Source organism: Rhinoderma darwinii, chromosome 2 (genome assembly GCF_050947455.1).
Source record: "Rhinoderma darwinii isolate aRhiDar2 chromosome 2, aRhiDar2.hap1, whole genome shotgun sequence".
NCBI classification, from domain to species: Eukaryota; Metazoa; Chordata; class Amphibia; order Anura; family Rhinodermatidae; genus Rhinoderma; species Rhinoderma darwinii.
The window spans coordinates 9,605,655-9,623,583 of record NC_134688.1 but is presented as its reverse complement, the minus strand read 5'-3'; the positions used below and the strand labels follow the sequence as shown (position 1 = coordinate 9,623,583).

The following is a 17,929-nucleotide window of genomic DNA, read 5'->3' as shown; positions in this document are numbered from 1 at the left end:
TGACGCTTCTCTATGTGACGTGTTCTGTGGAGTGACGCTTCTCTATCTGACGTGTTCTGAGGAGTGACGCTTCTCTATGTGACGTGTTCTGTGGAGTGACGCTTCTCTATATGACGTGTTCTGTGGAGTGACGCTTCTCTATATGACGTGTTCTGTGGAGTGACGCTTCTCTATGTGACGTGTTCTGTGGAGTGACGCTTCTCTATATGACGTGTTCTGTGGAGTGACGCTTCTCTATATGACGTGTTCTGTGGAGTGACGCTTCTCTATGTGACGTGTTCTGTGGAGTGACGCTTCTCTATATGTCGTGTTCTGTGGAGTGACGCTTCTCTATGTGACGTGTTCTGTGGAGTGACGCTTCTCTATGTGACGTGTTCTGTGGAGTGACGCTTCTCTATATGACGTGTTCTGTGGAGTGACGCTTCTCTATGTGACGTGTTCTGTGGAGTGACGCTTCTCTATGTGACGTGTTCTGTGGAGTGACGCTTCTCTATGTGACGTGTTCTGTGGAGTGACGCTTCTCTCTGTGACGTGTTCTGTGGAGTGACGCTTCTCTATATTACGTGTTCTGTGGAGTGACGCTTCTCTATGTGACGTGTTCTGTGGAGTGACGCTTCTCTATGTGACGTGTTCTGTGGAGTGACGCTTCTCTGTGTGACGTGTTCTGTGGAGTGACGCTTCTCTATATGACGTGTTCTGTGGAGTGACGCTTCTCTATGTGACGTGTTCTGTGGAGTGACGCTTCTCTATATGGCGTGTTCTGTGGAGTGACGCTTCTCTATATGATGTGTTCTGTGGAGTGACGCTTTTCTATATGACGTGTTATGTGGAGTGACGCTTCTCTATATGACGTGTTCTGTGGAGTGACGCTTCTCTACGTGACGTGTTCTGTGGAGTGACGCTTCTCTACGTGACGTGTTCTGTGGAGTGACGCTTCTCTATATGACGTGTTCTGTGGAGTGACGCTTCTCTATATGATGTGTTCTGTGGAGTGACGCTTCTCTATGTGGCGTGTTCTGTGGAGTGACGCTTCTCTATGTGACGTGTTCTGTGGAGTGACGCTTCTCTATGACGTGTTCTGTGGAGTGACGCTTCTCTATCTGGCGTGTCCTGTGGAGTGACGCTTCTCTATATGACGTGTTCTGTGGAGTGACGCTTCTCTATATGATGTGTTCTGTGGAGTGACGCTTCTCTATGTGACGTGTTCTGTGGAGTGACGCTTCTCTATATGACGTGTTCTGTGGAGTGACGCTTCTCTATGTGACGTGTTCTGTGGAGTGACGCTTCTCTATGTGACGTGTTCTGTGGAGTGACGCTTCTCTATGTGACGTGTTCTGTGCAGTGACGCTTCTCTATGTGACGTGTTCTGTGGAGTGACGCTTCTCTATATGACGTGTTCTGTGGAGTGACGCTTCTCTATGTGACGTGTTCTGTGGAGTGACGCTTCTCTATATGACCTGTTCTGTGGAGTGACGCTTCTCTATATGACGTGTCTGTGGAGTGACGCTTCTCTATCTGACATGTTCTGTGGAGTGACGCTTCTCTATGTGACGTGTTCTGTGGAGTGACGCTTCTCTATGACGTGTTCTGTGGAGTGAAGCTTCTCTATGACGGTTGGTTGGGGGAGTTTGGGGTGGATGATCTTGACCGGCCGAACAGAGTCCTGACTTCAATCCCCATCCAACACCTTTGGGATGAACTAGAACTGAGATTACGAGTCCCCCTCCCCAACATCAGTGTCAAATGATCTTAAATGACGGGGCAAAATTTCCACAGACCCCAAAATTTTGTAGAAGCCCCCAGAAGAGTGGAAGACGTTTTACTGCAAAGGGGGAACCAACTCCATATTAATGTGTATAGACGTAGAATGGGAGGTGATAAAAGCTCCGGTAGTGGAATGTGGAGGTGTCCCAATACTTTTGTCCATATAGAGTATAATTATATTCCATGAGATGCCCGGGTTATACCTGAAGTTGGTACGGCCTCATGCACGCTTCCATCACCGTTTTCTCGGCCGTTGTAATGTCCATGGCTGCGGGCTGTCAGCTCCAACCTCCCCGACAGCCACAGCCACGAGTCGGCAAGCCCCAGCCTCCTCATAGCGAGACGCCAGCGCTCGCGTCCACTCAACGCCGCCGGATCCCGGGGCAGTGCGCGCACCCGACCCCATTGATGAACTTTGACCCGTGAGTACCCTGGACTATAAGAGGGGTCCAGCCCCCTAGTTCTATGCCTGAGCGTTGTTGTTGTTCCCTATAGTTTGGCCTCCTAGTGTGTTCCAGTTCCTGTTCCTTGCATTCTATACCTTCGTGGTCGGGCACTGTGCTGTGCCAAAGTCGTGTCGTGTCGTGGTGTGCCGTGCGACATCTGTCTGGCTTCACCTTGCCTGACGTCTACCCGCTGCCTAGTCCCAGCCGAGCCTGCCTCACTTCTCTCCGGGCTGCCACAGGTACCTATAGAACTATAGACATTGTCCTGCACCCTGTCGGCCAGCCGCCACACTGCCAAGGCGGTACAGCCCAGTGGGTCCATAGACCCTTCGTGACATCCGTTTTTGACAGATCCGTGTGTCCTTTATGGTATCCGTGTTTCCGTTAAGAAAACGGAAGGTATTGAACTCGTCACATGTCCCAGTCTGTGAACTTTGGCTCACCCAGCCTTTGCGAGGGCAACGGATCCGTCAAAAACGGATGGCACACGGAAGCCTTCCGTGTGTCATCCAGTTTTTTGACGGACCCATTGACTTCTATGGGCCCCACCATCACAGGACCACTGACCAGAGGAGGACATGCTCTACTTTTGACGGAACGGATCAGTCAATATAATGGAAGTGCGCGTGGGCCCATAGAAATGAATGGGTTCAGGGTGTCATCAGTGACAAAAACGGATAGCACCCTGAAGGAAAAATTACGGAAGTGTGAATGAGGCCTTAGGACGAGAAAGACGACAAGAGATGGTAGAAAATCGTATGAAATTCATTTATTCTTGAATAAAATACAACATCATGTCCGGGTTCTCACTCCGAACCGGATCATAGAAGACGCCGGAATAAATACGGTTTTCCAAAAACGGTGTAAAAAGGTGCAGGGTCACGGAGCGCGGTCCCTGTATGGTAGTGAGTGCAATAATAACCGAGCAGCCACCCCGGGGGTCCAAGTGGAAGAGAAAAGGATGAAGAGGATTCAAAACGCAAACGAAAAAAAATAATTCTTAGTCCGGAACGTCTCGGTCACTTTCCGCCGCCACAATTCTAGATTTCTGTTATAATGTCGTGTTTCTTGATGCCGCGGCTTCTTTACAGGAGTCTAATTTTACTTGAAACCTTTTTGCTTTTCAGTATTTTGGGGTCTTTTCCCTTCTTTGATTTTTTTTTTTTTAAATTTTTGGCTTTTATCAAAGTAAAGGCAGAGACATAAAACACACGGCAAACGAGCCCGGACTACACTGAATTGGGTCATTCCATTGCTGTGATCAGTACACTAGGAGCCGCAGTGCCACCTGGTGGTAGGAGATGGTCACTGCACCGTTACAAAGTGACAGAAAACAGCACAACACCTGTCTACGGCTCATGTCTGTGTTACAGCTCAGCTTCATTGCATACTGGAGCAGCTAAACTATGGTGTCTGGGTCTAGATAGTGTCCAAAAATGTAAAAAAAAAAAGAGATTGCACAATTTTGTGGTTTGCACCTTACTAGACATTTGTTTGGAAAGGAGGGCGTGGCTTAGTGGTAAAGGGGAGTTGCTTAAAACGTGTCAAAAAAGTGGCCCAAAATGATGCCGCAAAATAGGTCAAATCAAAAGTGGTATAAGGTAAAGGGTCATATAGGTCAGGCAAGGTGTGCCAAAATGATCCTGTAGCATCCACCACTGTGATAAATTGGCGCATACGTGCCGGGCTGGTGTAAGTTCACGCTGTCTAACCAGGAGGCCGGGTTCCCATGGGACGGATACACTGCGTAAAAATCACGCAGGACATTCCGCCCGAAAAAAATCGCACCACAATGTGCCGTTCATACTTCCCTCCCGTGACGTCCGCTCCGGCCTCCCTGGATGACGTTTCAGACCATGTGACGCTGCCTGTGATTGGCTGCAGCGGCGGTCACATGGGATGAAACGTCATCCCAGGCGGCCAGACTGCAGGAAGAAGAAGGAGGGCGTTCTGGGTAAGTGTGATAAAAAAAAAATTTCTTACGGCGTTGCGATTTCTGCGGCGTAAACTCTCAGATTACGCCGCAAAAGTCGCAATGCTTGGCTTTCTGTTGCGGGTTTTGCTCCCTCATTGAATTCAATGGGGAAAACCCGCAATGAAAAAAATCAACAAATACGCAGGATAAGTCGACACGCTGCGGAATTGAATTCCGCACCGCAGGTCAAGTTATTAACATTTACGCTGCGTTTTTTTTCCACAACGTGGGCATGAGATTGACTAAATATCACCCACTTTGCTGATACTGTAAACGCTACGGAAATTTCACAGCGTTTACGGTACGTGGGAACCCGGCCTTAGATGGTATTAGTAAATGTTACGTTTGTGCAGGGTCTGAGGGGCGGGGCATGACACAGGGATATTCTCTATCTCTGCACTAGGAATAAAGTATCAGTTTTGCTTGGCATGTTCCTTTAAACGGGTCATGTGACGGCTGTGCCAGGCCGGCTGCAGGCAGAGACAATCCTATGGGGCAAAGAGGTTTCAGAAAGGGGCTCCCTATTCCTGGGGCTGCATTGGCTTCATGGCAGAAAGTAACAACGCTGGGGAATCAAATTGCAACATTTCATATATTATAGCAGCACGACTGCCGATTCTTTTCAATAAACTTTATTTGTACACTCGCAGTGAACGCCGTTATTGAGAAGTGACAGTGTCATCCTTCATGGTTTGTCATAACTACAGGGGGCCCCTCCATCAATCAATGATCCAAATTTGCAATTTCAATTCCTAGCGCCGCAATTGTAAAGGATTTCGTTTTCTTATTTTGATTCTAGAACATTCTGAAAGTTTGTGAATTTATGAATTGAACAAAAAATATGGATTCTCTGAATTGAATATACAGAACAAGCACCAGCGCAGAAGTTCATTGTCGAGCGGTTATTGTATTTTAGTTTTGTGCTCATGTGATGTCACAGCAGCGCAAACTGGGCGGAGTCACGTGATGTCATCACCAAGAATGGCCTATCCAATCATCTTTCTGGCAGTTCCTATTAAAAGCTACTTACCGGCAATTTCCGATAGGGCAGTGATAATCAGCCCATGGATCACTATTTCTTGCACTACTACAACTCCCAACATGCTGGGAGTTGTAGTAGCTGGATATCACTGCAGGAGAGATTATGAAAACAGAAGTTTGATATAAAACTTTGTACAACGGTGGATTGTGCGGAGCTAAGTGATCCGCTGCTTTGGGGTCCTTGGAGTAGGATGAGGCTAGGTCCACATGGATTTAGGTGGTGCCCAATGTTGCATTTTGTGGTTTATTCCACAGAAGTCGAGGGGTTAAAAAAAACGATCAAAGGTACAGCACTGTTGCGGCTGAACGGGATCGGATAGTCATCTGTAATATCAAGCTGGCACTATACATAGGACTCACCAAACAAATGGCGCATAGACGTCCTGCGTGAAACCAACCTGAACGTCCATTTGTGAGAAAGGCCGCGGTCTACACCAGAGGATCTGCCCCTTTCTCACCTCCCTAAAAATGACAAGGACTCCCCTCTATCTCGATAAATTTCCAGCTCTTAAAGGCGCTCTCCACTTTTTACAACATTTCACGATTTAAATCTATATCGGACCTTGAGCTATAATACTCTAGCCACAACCAAAGCTGCCTCTAGAACTCTGCTGGCCTCTGACATTGTGGGAGTCGATCCTACAGACAGTCAAGCTGTTTGAGCAAGCGGCAGAATTGTGAATGCAGCTCTGGAGGCAACTGGAGTCATGATGGCACTCAAGGCCACAGAAGAAAAGTTACACTAACAGGTCTTCATAAATAACTTGTGAAACGTTACCAGAAGTCTAAACGTAGTTACCGATCACAGTGGAGGCCCCCCTCATGAGGGAGGGGGTAACAATTCTGACCATGCAACCCGTCTCCGTCCATTACACTAGGCGCCCCCCCCCCCCCATATGATATATACAATCTTCTCATACTGCTTGAGGGCGAGGGCCTATAACAAGTCTGTGCAGCCTGGAGAAGAAGTCTATTGTGTAGCAAACAGAACGTCCTGTCACCAATTCTGTAGTTTTACTGTAGCGAAATGTGCCCAAAAAAGGTACAAAACGGCCACATCCAGTACGAGAAGCTGCTTTTCCGCATGATCGCTTATCGGACCGCGTGGCCAGGTTATTGTTAAGAACAGGACAGACGCCTTCAGGATGCGTTCAATATTGTCTCGGCTTAAATTTAACAAAAACATCAGTTTCCACAAGAGCTTGTGTTCTAGTCACGAAAATACACAAAAGGCAAAAAAAAAACAAAAAAAAAAAACGGGAATCAAATTATTTTCTACATATTTACAACCTCACAGTCCGGATTATACAACAAAACTAAGAAAAAGATCTGCAAAAAGAAACAATATCCTGGCATAAAGTAGTCCCGTAAAATGTCCCGGTCCTGGAAAGAAGTGGACGCGGTGGAGGAAATGTATCAGCGCTCGTTCTGTCATGTCTCGCGGAATCTATGGCTGCCGCTGGTTTTCGAGTCTGTCGTCGGAGTTATGGCATCATTGGAGAAACCATCGTAGCGGTTTTCGGAGCAGAGCGATAGGTCATCGGGGGTGTCCATGCTGTTATTTATCTCTGAGGAGGGAGAAGTAGAGTCAAGAAAAATCTATACGACAACGACGGGAACACAAAATCTGGAGGAGGGACGGTCAGAGGATGATGAGAGTAGAACAGGCAGAACATGCGCCAAATTCATGACAGTGGCGCACGCTGTAGGATAAATTTACTTACTTGACCTGTTAGATACTTTTCTTCTTATACCGCCTGCCATTTTTTTGGGCACACTATGGTGTATATTAAGCCACTCCCCATTTCATTTAAGCCAAGCCCCTTTTTGGAACAATTTTCAAAAGTTACTCGTGAGGTGCAAACATCTGGTTTAGAAACATAAGCGCCAAATTTTGGCGCAATTTACGACCCATTCGAGCTGTAGGAACATTCGTACATCTGCCCCAATGTGTCAGCTGAACCAAAACGGATGAAAATATAATCCAGAAATTTACTAGGAAGTAATGGTCTGCAGAAAACCTCTTAAAGCAGCTCAGTTATGTCTTGATCTGAAGGCAGCATAGTACACTCATAATAAAGAAAGCCTGTGAGCCCTGCTTCCCCCGCCCACTCATAGAAGGCCTAAGGACTCACAGGCTCGCTCTAGGAGTGGTCGGGGGAAGCGGGACTCGCAGGCTCGCTCTAGGAGTGGTCGGGGGAAGCGGGACTCGCAGGCTCGCTCTAGGAGTGGTCGGGGGAAGCGGGACTCGCAGGCTCGCTCTAGGAGTGGTCGGGGGAAGCGGGACTCGCAGGCTCGCTCTAGGAGTGGTCGGGGGAAGCGGGACTCGCAGGCTCGCTCTAGGAGTGGTCGGTGGAAGCGGGGCTCGCAGGCTCGCTCTAGGAGTGGTCGGGGGAAGCGGGGCTCGCTCTAGGAGTGGTCGTGGGAAGCGGGGCTCACAGGCTCGCTCTAGGAGTGTTTCGGGGAAGAGGGGCTCACAGGCTCGCACTAGGAGTGGTCGGGGGAAGCGAGGCTCGCTCTAGGAGTGGTCGTGGGAAGCGGGGCTCACAGGCTCGCTCTAGGAGTGTTCCGGGGAAGAGGGGCTCACAGGCTCGCTCTAGGAGTGGTCGGGGGAAGCGGGGCTCACAGGCTCGCTCTAGGAGTGGTCGGGGGAAGCGGGGCTCACAGGCTCGCTCTAGGAGTGGTCGGGGGAAGTGGGACTCACAGGCTCGCTCTAGGAGTGGTCGGGGGAAGCGGGACTCACAGGCTCGCTCTAGGAGTGGTCGGGCAAGCGGGACTCACAGGCTCGCTCTAGGAGTGGAAGGGGGAAGCGGGACTCACAGGCTCGCTCTAGGAGTGGAAGGGGGAAGCGGGACTCACAGGCTCGCTCTAGGAGTGGTCAGGGGAAGCGGGGCTCACAGGCTCGCTCTAGGAGTGATCGGGGGAAGCGGGGCTCACAGGCTCGCTCTAGGAGTGGTCGGGGGAAGCGGGGCTCACAGGCTCGCTCTAGGAGTGGTCGGGGGAAGCGGGATTCACAGGCTCGCTCTAGGAGTGGTCGGGGGAAGCAGGGCTCACAGGCTCGCTCTAGGAGTGGTCGGGGGAAGCAGGGCTCACAGGCTCGCTCTAGGAGTGGTCGGGGGAAGCGGGGCTCACAGGCTCGCTCTAGGAGTGGTCGGGGGAAGCGGGGCTCACAGGCTCGCTCTAGGAGTGGTCGGGGGAAGCGGGATTCACAGGCTCGCTCTAGGAGTGGTCGGGGGAAGCAGGGCTCACAGGCTCGCTCTAGGAGTGGTCGGGGGAAGCAGGGCTCACAGGCTCTCTCTATGAGTCCTGGCAGCAGATAAACCGCTTTTTACATGGAAATACAGATTCAAATCCTAGAAAAAAAATATATCCCCGAGCTCTGCCCCTCCCCCTCTATCCTGCCCTCAAATAGAGACCAGACTATAAAAGGGGGATGACAGTCATTAGAACGCAGGTCATGTGACCAAAATGTCGAGTGCGGCCATAGAGAGATAATACGGCCTCAACAGTAACGTATCCAAAGTGAAGAAACGTCCAGCACACAAGTCCCATAAGTATAGAGAAAAAAAAGTCTTACAAGCCTTAATTCCTCCATTTTCAAAATCTCCGCTTGAAGTCATTGAATAGGAGCTTATTTACATCTAGATGCTACAAAAGAGAGTTTGCTACAATTGTATCCAGTCTGGACAATCCTCTGTGAGCTGAACAGCCTATAATCCAGAAGGATACATTCCACCTGCACTGATACATTGTAGCAAACTAGCAGCACAGTTCTATTACATTTATGCTTCTGGGTGTAAACAAGAATGCTTCCATGCACTGACAGCATGCAGAGATCTTAGAACTAGGACAACATCACAAACCCCACAAATCACCTGAAAAGATGAGTTTCTCTTTCATGATGCGGACATCCCGGCTTGTTCTGCGCACCGCGGCGCTCAGCATGATCTGTTCTGGGTTATAAGTTCTGATGCTGCCCAGTCGCCACCTGCAACAAATGACCAGATGTAACCAAATTTTCCAAACTCTGTGAAAGTGGAAATGTGACAAGCTGCAAACCCTCCATCCCTGGGTCAAGCGGAACTGAACAAATAGGACAATGCATAGGTCCAATAACCCAGGACCTCAGTAAGGGGTTAAAACTGGTGCACAGGACACAGGGGCATTGAGGAACAGCACACAAGTAGATTTTCTGCATTGATATAAGAACATTACGACTGAACATGCCAAGTGCACGAGGGTTGCAAAAATACGATTGTACATTGGGAGAGGAACAGACGGTCGGTGAAGGGAACAGAGAAACTGGGTGATAGCGGGGGGGGGGGGGATCATCCAGGCGCCGTGCATGATCAACGACTCTGAGGCTAGGGCTAGACGGACATGGTACTGGCCAGCGCCAAGACCTGTGGAAGGGCACAGTAAGTGCTACAAGGTACGATACAGCAGCCATGGAAGGCTTGACCAAGACGGCAACCACCTCTCCGGAGATAATGGGAACGGGCGCCACCACAGCAGTCAAATAAGGAGCTAAAATAGTCACCCAACCAGGTGACTTGAGCGGAGGAGGGCTCCACAGCTGGATGTCATGGTGGCACAGGGTCCGAGTCACTCATGTGCCGTCTAACCAAAGCCTCAAGAGGAATTTACAGTAGACCCCAAAATGGGCCTGAAATGGTCACTTGGTCCTTGATGCATGCGCGTGACACAGTGTATGCGAGAAATGTCACCGAGTAATTGCCGAGAGGGGTTCATGCCCTGAGAGATACAACAGTCTCATGAGAAATCCACAGGACGGGCAAGAGAGGTCTTTGGCTATGGACGGCCCAGTTGACCTGTTGGATATCGGGTCCTTTTGCTCCCTTTTCAGCGCAGAGAGTCATTTCTTGCACCGTGAACCCAGAAAATAAATCCTGAGTATCATCAAGAGCCCTGGATCAAAACAGTCCTTGTAGCGCCAATACAGAGTGTGCCACATACGATGGTCAATGCTGTGACTACCCCCCCTATGAGTGATCCTAGTCATCATAGAGAAGGATCCCGTGTCGCTCTACTGGACTCTACTTTTTGTTGGAGACCATTCAAGCAATCTGCACCCACCAGTTGAGCTTGGTTAGACATGGGACCGCTATAAACTATCTGGTAGAGCCGGATGTTACTTTCACCCATTAACTGGAGGCCTCTTCTGCACACCCTGTATGGACTGGTGTAGATTCTGGTTAACTAGAGGTGCTCCTTCAGGGGTCTTTCGAATTGCCAATTCTTACAACTCCTCGCCATCATTGAAACTTTTGGAAACCAAAAGAAAAAGATCCTTTTTCTCATGCGGCCTGACCTGGCGTCTCTTCGATGGTCCCATCTATTCCTTTACGGTTTATAGAGGGGCAATGAAGGAGAGGGAGTATGACTAGAATATCTTAGCGGGAAGAAGTGCCTTGGTTAGACCGCATGAGCAAATGATCAGACAACATCTTTAAGTTGTATTCACTTTGGGAAATCCAGTTCTATCTGGTGAAAAATCGAATCTATCTTGACAGTGACATTTGTGGACCGTGATAGAGCAGATGCATGACATGGGTGCCATAGAGTCTACTCCACCTGTATGGATCTAAAATTTCTACCCGGATAGGAATGTGTGGCCCTTAAACTTGAAGCCTAGATTTCCATAACATATAGCTGGAAATAATCTCATGACTGGGTCAGAGGTGCACCCAAAGCCTTAAAAACAAAAAATTATGGTACAGTCACCACATCTTCAGTACAGTAAAAATAAAATTTACAAATTGCTAGCCTATATCCAAGAATGAAACGCATTGTTGTTATATTAGTGGTTCACTAAAACCAAAAGACAAGAGCCGGCTTCAGCAGAGATAAGCTTTAATTTTGAAGCAGAGCGGAGAACTCTTCTTATCCGATCACTATGTGCTGTTTTCTTCCGATGTCAGCCATTTATACTACTGAAAATGGGACCACGAACTGACAGCAGCCATTTCTAGTAGCTATGGAGCCATCACTTAGTCACAGAATCACCCAGGCTTCCTAGAAATGCATAGACCCTACTCTCTCCACCCCTCCAGTTATGGCTGCCTGGGAGTTAAAAACTAGAAAAAAATCAAAACTTTTGAGGGGGACTTCAGTATTAAAACTCTTACAGTCATTTCTACTAGAGGTTTCCTTTAAGAGATCTGCACTTTTTAAATGGTCATCACCAGCCTGGGTTATACTCCGAAAATGGATACAGCTAGTCACACATCCTAATTTTCTAGGCTGATCGGATGATGGGCCATGCGGAGGAGAGATAACGGGAGATTCAGAAGGCCCTAAGAATTTGATGATCACAGATATTTCCAACATGTGACCCCAAGATCCTTCTCTTTCCTCAAAAAGAGATGGACATGACTGTTCTCCAATGCCGTGATGGCTTAGACCATAGGCAGATGTCTCAATGTCAGAGTGTTTTGGTAAAGCATCTACTTATTTGTAATTGCGGTCCATGTTCCCTCTGTATATTTTATCAGTTTGGACAAATTTTTGGGACAAAATTGGATTAGACCCAAAGAAGGAAAACCATTCCCAGTCGGGTCCCATCAAATCACCGAACAACATGAGGTAGAACATAGGAGGATACAGGACGACTTTGGATAGTGGCGACAAAACCCAACGTAGTGAATTACAGACACACCATTAGGACAGGCCGGAATAGTAACAGTGATGTCCCTAGAAAGACGGATTTCTGAGACAAGTCAAAACACAAAGCAAAAAATTCAAAATGGTAAAGGAGACAACGCGTTTCTAAGGGTTCTCAGGCGAGACATTCAATTTTTGGTGCAGGGGAGACGAAAACTTCTTAAAAACATTTCCGAGGGGTGGAGACACAAAAGGCCACATTATAAGTATAAATGTACAATTATTCTAGAAATTTAGAATTTTTGGAAATTTGTTTTTAGAAAAATTTCCCAAGACAGTTGAAAGTTACAATTTCTGAACATTAGACCCTAAAGTCCAGACGCACGCATCGTTATTTTCAAGGGAAAACCAGAAATTCATCTCAAAATGGGGAGGAGGATAAAGCTTTCCTCGAAAAGAAACAAAAATTGAAATTGTGAACTAAATAAAAACATTACAAAAACAACCAGATCGTTAAACCGCAGGTCGGAGTGGCGTTATGTGACCTGTCAACTATCGCCACGGATGACCATCAAACCCGTTTTTCACCTAAAAAGTTTTTGTTTCCAATAACCTTGATGGAAGATTTGCGTCATGTATGGCTAATGTATGGCTTGTCGACCATACATATACCATGTCGCAAAAATTACCGCCATTTAAGCCTAGTCTACAAGAGCATCGCTGGCAGATTTCTTCTTCCTCATATGTAGGACATCACTGGATGCAGCCATGTTGTGTATTGATAGATTATCCCATTATTTCTAAAAAAAAAGTGCCAAAATGTAATATATGTTTTAGGATTTGGGCTAAAAACCCACAATGCCCAATCACATAATTTCCCTTATGCAGATTCTGTCATGAACACAAATTTATTGAAATCTGGACAATCCATACGGACAATGACCAATCGGAAGCAAAACTTACATGGGTTAGGCTGGTCTCACACATGCAATAGCTGTCGGCTGAACGCTCGTTTAGTCGACAGCTATTTCTCCTGACTCCACCATACCCATGTACGCTCAGCCTAGCATGAATATTTATTTCAAGGGGAATAAGACACCGCCAGACCCCTCTGGCAGCAGACAATCTCGTGTGGGAGCAAAAGATCCCTCTTTACCGATAGGCAAGTCATCACTTACATATCTGGCGCCAAAGGATTAATCTGCCGAGTGCATTACCCAGAGAATATAACTTGAATTCTGCTATATATTCCTTATATTCTAGTGTTCTCTACCTGCACTAACACTGTAGAGTATGAAAAAAAATATACTCCTTACAAAAGATCAATAATTGGCACCACGTGATCCATCTGTATGAATCTTCTAGAGTTCAAAACTCCCCTGATCTCTTAATTCCAAATTTATTTTCTTCCGATAACCACACGAGGTCAATAGATTAAAAATAAGGTCCCCTTCCGAACAAAGTCAAACATTTACATATCTGGTGCCAAATGATCCTATGGAGGTAGTATGGATCATCCACACTTCAATATTTTCTGTAGTGTATATTAATTTTCCTTTATCATAGTCTAATCACTGCACTTGTGCTGCATAGAAAGGGGGAAAAAAAAAATAACAAAAAAACACACCCAGAGGCATCACTTATATAGCTGGCACCAAGGATCCATCTGTGCTAGTGCTAACCATGCAGGCAATACTGCTTGAAATCTATATGAAATCTAATATTCTGACTTATGGGGTTTTGGAACTCTAGATGAACGCGTTTAGATGGATGGCACCAGTTGTATAATTCTACGTAAACCATCAATTATATATTTATTTTCTATATGGTGCCGTTATAATAAAGAACTTCACCGTATAAAAGAGAAAAAAAAAGTGCTAAAAAACTCTAAAAAGTAAAATAGTCAATTATATAACTGGCACCAAGTTATCTATCTATACACATATGGATCTAGAATTCATGAACCTTTGAAGTCAGAATTCCTTTTAGTTTTTCTAAAGCTCCACAAATGCTAAAAAGATTAAATATATAAGACTCCTCGCCGGAGCAGCCATGGTTTATATATTTGGTGCCAAATGTGCCGGTATGGATCATCCAGACTATAGTATTGCCTGATGACATCATCATGTTTACTTTTCTATAACCAGACTTGTGATCTATAGAAGAGGAAAAAATAATGGACAAGAGACTCCCTTGGCCGCCATTTTCATCCTCGGCACCAAATATATAATTTCTACTTTGCTTACAGTAACGGTGCCAGAGGGTTTCCCATGATCATCCAGAATTCACGATCGCCTGATTCATGACACATTCTCTTTTGGGATATTATGCCACAATATGGCTGCTTCATTATCCAGTTGGCGCCTTCTATAACACCAATTTTGGACAACTGCAATAAAGTATCTAAACCTTCCTTTGTGTAAATTTTATTTATTTTTTTATAGGGTGGTGTCAACAGTAACACAGCTGGACTTTCCCGCGCTTCCGCCATGATGGAGAAGAGTCGGACAGACAGAGGTGGACTGAGGAGCAGGACAGCAGAATTACCTGATTATGTGATAGCTGTGAGATGCCAGGATGCAGCAGAGAGAGGAACATGCAAAGTCAGAGGGTTATGAAAGTAAAAACACGGCAAGAAAGCAAAACGTTAGTCATAAGTGCGTGGCCGAGGCGGCCATTTTTAAGATCTAGAGACACTTGACACCACATATCGGAATATTTATTACAATATATTCTAGAACGCCAAAAGTATCCAATGAACTAAGTGGGAGGGGCAATAAGTCACAAACGCACTGGATGCTGGAAGATGGTCAAGGCGGCCATATTGTGCGCCAAATCTCAGAACCCAATGTGATTGGTCACTTTTCTTTGCACTGGTTTTCATATATAATGTAAACCTATATCCCTGGATATGGGACAGGTCACAGATTATTTCCAGTAGACTGCGCGTATACGGCGTGTGGGCAATGTTTGACGTGCAGTACTTCCTAGTGAGGCTTGAGGCTTCAACGCGATCCCTTGAGGTCGAAGGACCTCGCAATCCAAGCCCATATGGTTATGTAGGTAGCAGGTTAATATGTGGCTGTCCGCTTCCAACAGCATTTTACAGTCTAGATATACTCTACAAAAGACGTTGAGTAACATTCTAAATGACATCATGCTTTATACTCCAGTCACATCGAGAGCTGCATTCAGAACACGCCTCTAACAGCTTAGATCAGTGCCTCTACACTGCCTGCCAGATTGCAATTTGTACAGCGCTTGCCTTGACTGACACTGAACAAGCAGGGGATGTGGGGAAATATGAAAAGGTAAAATCCGGGAAGCAGCTTTGGATGTGACTGGAGTATAAGATCTGATATAATTCAAGGTGAATACCAGAAAAGAAACTTTTTGATAAACGAATCAAGATTTTATGTAGATCGTATATAACTGTAAATAAACCTTTGATCACCAGTGAGACAAAAAGGTGACAACCCCGTGTGGCGGCCATATTAATTTTAATATTGGTTTGTAGGAAAGCGGACTCAGCCGAATGTGACGGGTAATAAATTTGAGAAAAGAGGACGACTCAAAATGTACAAAAGAAAACCCCCAAAAAGTTCTTAAGTGAAAATGCCCTTTAATTCCCGGAGTCATAGCCCTGCTCCCAAGAGCTTACAATCTTATCACCTGATGTATAACTGGAATTACTATTACTTAAAGGGGTTATTTGAGCTATCTAGTAACAGTGCCCCCCTCTTCTTGTGTCTGGTATTGCAGCTCACTAGAATGGGGCTTAGCTGCAATACCAGACACAGCCTACGGGCAAGGGTGGTGCTGTTTTTGGAAGACAGATTTTTTTTTTTTAGTTCAAACAGCGGCTTCAACTTCCGGTCTGGACAGGAATAATGAAAATAAGAGACGCCGAATGCCAACAATCTTTGTATTACAGGTAAACTTGACAAAAATGGAAGTCCGGTTTCTCTTCTGCCATGACGACGATAAATAGACGCGTGCTCGCCATCGTAACAGTCTGTTGGCTCTTCTTTGTACTAGTGAGGATGGCACAAACTCACCGGACTGTTCACCTGTCCTCACAGCACCTTTATAGGTAAACTAATATAATCCCCGGACCTGTAATCACCTACAACTGATGGCTAAAACTAAGCAGTGGGCACCATAGCTGGCGGCAGGGAGATCGTTCACCCGACGGGTATCTTATCGGTAAAGACAGAAATAATAAATAAATAAAATAATCCTGAATCTTTTTGGTTAAAAACAGGATTGGGGGTAAAGCTTAACAAAAGGGGAGGAGTTAATAAAACAGGGTGGAGCCAAAGCAATAGGGGAAGGTTTCTGCTTCATAAAGCTGCCTCCCAGCTAGAGATAATATAAATCCCCCCCCCCCCATTATTGTTACACATGCTCTAGTACTGTTGGGTGGGGGTGGAGGGATAATGTATGCTTCCTGAAATACATAGACACCTTGCTTTGGATTACGAAATGGGACAGAACACTATTGAATCTCTGCCCTTTATCAGGATTTATTTTTTAGCACCAACATTCTGCGCCGATTCTTTTCTTAATATATATTTATAGCGATCTGAGCTCTGTTTTTCTGATGCAGAGCTCCAAATCCCCTGTAAGATCTAGTTATATTACAACATTTCTGTCTACCATCAGCCACCACTAGGGGGAGCTTAGAGCAGGAGGCTTAGATATTGAGCTCTATCATAATAATAATACTATTCAGTGAGCTCCCTCTAGTGGCGGCTGCAGGAATCCAGAATTGTATTATTTAACTATGTCTGTGCAGGGGATTTGGAGCTCTGTATCAGAAAAACAGAGCTATGGCCCATATAAAGACACCGTAAATAAATCAGCACAGAACTTTGGACTGTTTGGATCCACTTTGAGGACTGAATTAGGGAATTGTACAACTAGGAATCCTCAAAATGATATCGTTGAGGAACCAGAGCAATCCAATAATAACCTACAAACGCCATCTGAAGAACGCACACCTATATTGCGTAGATGTAATGCGGAGATAGGTTCATGTGGTCTCCACTGGCCCTTCAGAACAGCAATGTATCCATAACCAATTATTAAACCTACCAACTAGTACCTTTAAGGACTTTGTAAAAACTTCTATTTTGTGCATATTTTGAGTTACATCAAGTTCCATTCTCCATTCACATTTAAAGCTGCATTGAAAATTGCACTATGAACACACCGTACAGACTTTGAATCACCAGGCAGTCATGGGATGCAACGGTGTCCAGCATGAGACCTAATAGAAAGCCAGATACATTTTAAAAAGGCAGCTCTAGGTGTGACTGGAGGAGATTTAAACTGTAAAATAACATTCAATGTTACAGTAGTGTTCATGGAAAGATTTGCTGCCACACAGTGGTGAAAAGTAGTATTGCAACTGAAGAAAAAAAAAAAAATCAAAAAAAAAAAATCGACAAAAACGACCCAAAATGTATCAAAACTATTCTTTTCCCCCTTTGGAGGTTAAGATCACAAAACCTGTGACAGAAATGTCTACAAATAAATACTATGTTCCATTCAGCAGACATAAAGTGATAAATGTCAAGTATTCTTCCAGCACACACAGTAGAAAGTCTGTGTTCTTATGGAGTTGTATAAATGTATGCAGAGAGCTCCCCCTAGTGGTGACCACAGGCAGACAGAATTTTATAATAAGCTATGGCCCATCTGACCATATAGGAAATGAATCTGCACCTACGTTTTAACCTATTTAGGTGTTCCAGGGTGGAAATTCAGTGTCCTACTCATAACCAAATTTTGATATCTAAATTAGGAACTAAAGTTTCCAACATTTACCATTACAGGACTCCATATGTCCATCCTACACCGGTTCCGCATAGCAGACTGATCAGGCTTCTCTACTTCAGTCTATGTGAATAAATCTGTTACTCATACAGGCACCAGAACTTCCTGTATGATGTGATTACATGGACTCCCATACTTTCCACAAGGGGAGGATAAATCACACTGTCCTCCCTAGCAGGCAGAGATGGTACTGGCTCCACCTACTCATGTGATGCTGCACTGAGGCATCATGGGATTG

The 17,929-nt window shown here is 45.7% G+C and overlaps 1 protein-coding gene across 1 annotated transcript in view; it reads right to left on the bottom strand.

The window, feature by feature from the left end:
• Positions 1–2,964: 2,964 nt before the first annotated feature.
• The window catches only part of GDPD5 (glycerophosphodiester phosphodiesterase domain containing 5), a 33,885-nt gene continuing 18,920 nt past the window's right edge, over positions 2,965–17,929 (bottom strand). The window contains exons 5-7 of the mRNA XM_075851038.1: positions 14,398–14,412; positions 9,102–9,214; positions 2,965–6,794 (exon numbers count right to left, since the gene is read on the bottom strand). Coding sequence (XP_075707153.1) covers positions 6,658–6,794; positions 9,102–9,214; positions 14,398–14,412 — 265 coding nt within the window. The 3' untranslated portion in view covers positions 2,965–6,657. The remainder of the gene's footprint in view (positions 6,795–9,101; positions 9,215–14,397; positions 14,413–17,929) is intronic.